This window comes from Monopterus albus, unplaced genomic scaffold (assembly GCF_001952655.1).
Source record: "Monopterus albus unplaced genomic scaffold, M_albus_1.0 scaffold468.1, whole genome shotgun sequence".
Taxonomy (NCBI): Eukaryota; Metazoa; Chordata; class Actinopteri; order Synbranchiformes; family Synbranchidae; genus Monopterus; species Monopterus albus.
In genome coordinates this window covers 8,035-10,672 of record NW_018128348.1, presented here as the reverse complement: position 1 = coordinate 10,672, position 2,638 = coordinate 8,035, and the positions used below count along the sequence as shown (strand labels likewise).

Here is a 2,638-nt window from a genome sequence, read left to right as displayed (position 1 = left end):
TGCCCTTTGCTGCGCCTGGTTTGTATCAATACATCAATGTTTCCACCTCAAATCCTTCTTTTTTTTTTTTTTTTTGCAATAAATCAAATTTTCTTCTTAAATTTCTGATCTTTCCAGTAAGGTTTTCTTAATGTGCAAACTGAAAATGCTGGGAGGTTGCCCAAAGTGTAGTGTTTGCACCCATACAGGTAAAACAGTAATGTCCACATCCCCAAAATCCATTAAGTACATTTCAGATTACATTTAAGGCTCACCTTGTGCTAACTCTGCTTGGACAGCAGGCCCAGCTGCAGTCAGAATAGCTTTGGAGACACCTGTGGAGTTGGTGAATACACAGTTAGGATGCAACCTAGGGTAATAAACTTTACAATATATGAAACTCTTCAGCAGACTGAGGTGCTGCGGTCGTACCTGCCGGGTTATTAGAGAAGTCAGTTGTGTTGACAATGACATCGGTGCCCTCATTTGTGATGTCACCAAGGACCATCTGAAGTCTGACTCCGCCCAGCATTGCTGTGATCTCATCATTAGTTGCAGAGACATGGCGATAAAAGGAAGCTGAAGTCACGGCAATGAAAAAGAAAGTACAATCTTGGTTTAGCATCTGCATTTATACATTCTGAATATAAACACTGAAGCAATCAGGTTTCACAATTCAAATTAGCTAAACTACAACTGACAAAGAACACAACTTCTTAGCCTCTTTTAGTTTGTCGTTTTGGTTATATAGAGCATGTCTTTTAGCAACCAACCTCTGTACACTACAAGCCCAAAGTAGCATTTAACCACAGGATGAGGAAGACCAGGTTAAGACCAAGCTATTTTTCTCAGCTTGTTTAAAAAATTATTTCTGGTCCCAAAAGGCTGTAAAATGATGAATGTAGTCTTACAATTTTAGTACATTTATTTCAAAATAAGGACTTTACTAAAGTCCTGTTCAACTAGAAACTGAGAAGAAAATATGGGGCAACTATTGTTCAATGGCTAGAGCAGTCATCTCCCCACCAGAGAGTTAGTGGTTTGAATCACGGTGCCTACAGTCCACATGTCGAAGTGTCCTTTGGCAAGACACTGAGCCCCCAAGTTGCCCCTGATGGTTAGAGCCATCGGTGTGAGTTGGCGCCACAGATGGCTGCCTCGGTTCTGTACCAGAAACAAATTCCTTGTGTGTGTAACATACTTGGCCAAATAAAGGTGATTATTAAAATATTCACACCAACCTTGGTCTGGGTTAGCGTCATTTGTGAACCCTCTGAGATGCAGGGTGTCCTGGGCAGACTGAAAGGCCTGTAGAGACAAAGTGAAAAGCATTAATCCAGTTCCATGACCACATGCTAAACAGAAAAGAAAATGTGATGTGGTTGTTGTTTTCAACTTATTATACTTGTTAACAGCTTTAATGGTAATTAGATAATCCTATGGATAACAATTTCTTTAAATCTGAATTTGTATAAACAATAACCGAATTACCAGTTCATCGCATTGTTGATATCAACATTTACTTAAACTAGACAGACTTTATGACTTTTTTGATACATAAAAAGCAACTGCATTTCCTTTACCATGCTAGATTCTCTGTCGTTGGGGTGAATGATGATACGGATCAGGAAAGGTGATGCGCTGGCTCGGTCCTGGTCAAATACTTTGACTTCCTCAAGTATAACCCTGGATGCTAAGCTGTGAGGAAAATTCAGGACAGCACCAGTCCCAAGTACAGAGAGAGCAACTGAACTATAGCGTTTGATCGAGCAGGAAGCAAGAATCTTTCTTATGCCCTGCCTCAGAACCTGAAAGATACAAGGATTATAAAGATTACTATGACACTTAGCTTTTAAATACAGTTTCAAGTTTAAAAAAAAAAACTAAACTGACTGCACAAAACCTACTCAGCGCCACAGCAAAAGATATATTCACTGAAGCCAGGATTTCACCTGAACTGCATTGTCATGTTGGCTATTATGCCAGCGTGCAAGATTGAGGAAGATCACTGCTTTAGACTGAAGTCCAGCCAAGCCCTCCACCAGTACTATGTCGCCAGGCAGTGTAACTCCTCCTGCTGCTTCCTTTTCAAACTTTGCAGTCAGCTCAGATCCAACCACATTGGACAAAATGTTTCCAATGCGGGTAGAGCAAGGACTATGGCCAGCCATAGGAGAAACCAGCACATCCACCTAAGAGAAAACGTGTGTAATGTTATCCAAGTGAACATGTTTAGCCCACAAGTAGAATCTCTGTTTCTGTATGCAAACCAATCCATCAGCTATGGCAGCACGTCTAAAAACTTCTGAATCATATGTATGAATGCAATGTCAACATCTCAAGAAGGTTTCTCACCTGCTGGGTCTCAATAGTTCCCTGAATGACCTCTATGTGGACACTTCCCCCAGCAGGGGCTCCTCTTGCTGTGTGTTGGGCAGCAGCACCCATCTGGAACCCCAAATCACTTGGTGTACTGTTTCCAGGACTTATCCCCTGAAGAAACCTGTCACATGCTTCCTGCATGGCCCTCACCACCTCTCCTCTGTTATCAATCAGGATGATTCTACGAAGACTTCGCCCTCCCTGACTACCAAAGATTTTTACAGCTGTTACAATAGCCTCGCAGCACACAGTGACAGGAACACCGAACAGGCCTGAG

The 2,638-nt window shown here is 41.9% G+C and overlaps 1 protein-coding gene across 1 annotated transcript in view; it reads right to left on the bottom strand.

Annotated features, from left to right (window-relative positions):
- LOC109952519 (poly [ADP-ribose] polymerase 14-like) overlaps window positions 1-2,638 on the bottom strand; it is a 16,297-nt gene that overhangs the window by 6,124 nt on the left and 7,535 nt on the right. Inside the window, exons 6-7 of the mRNA XM_020587641.1 lie at window positions 412-558; window positions 255-314 (exon numbers count right to left, since the gene is read on the bottom strand). Coding sequence (XP_020443297.1) covers window positions 255-314; window positions 412-558 — 207 coding nt within the window. The remainder of the gene's footprint in view (window positions 1-254; window positions 315-411; window positions 559-2,638) is intronic.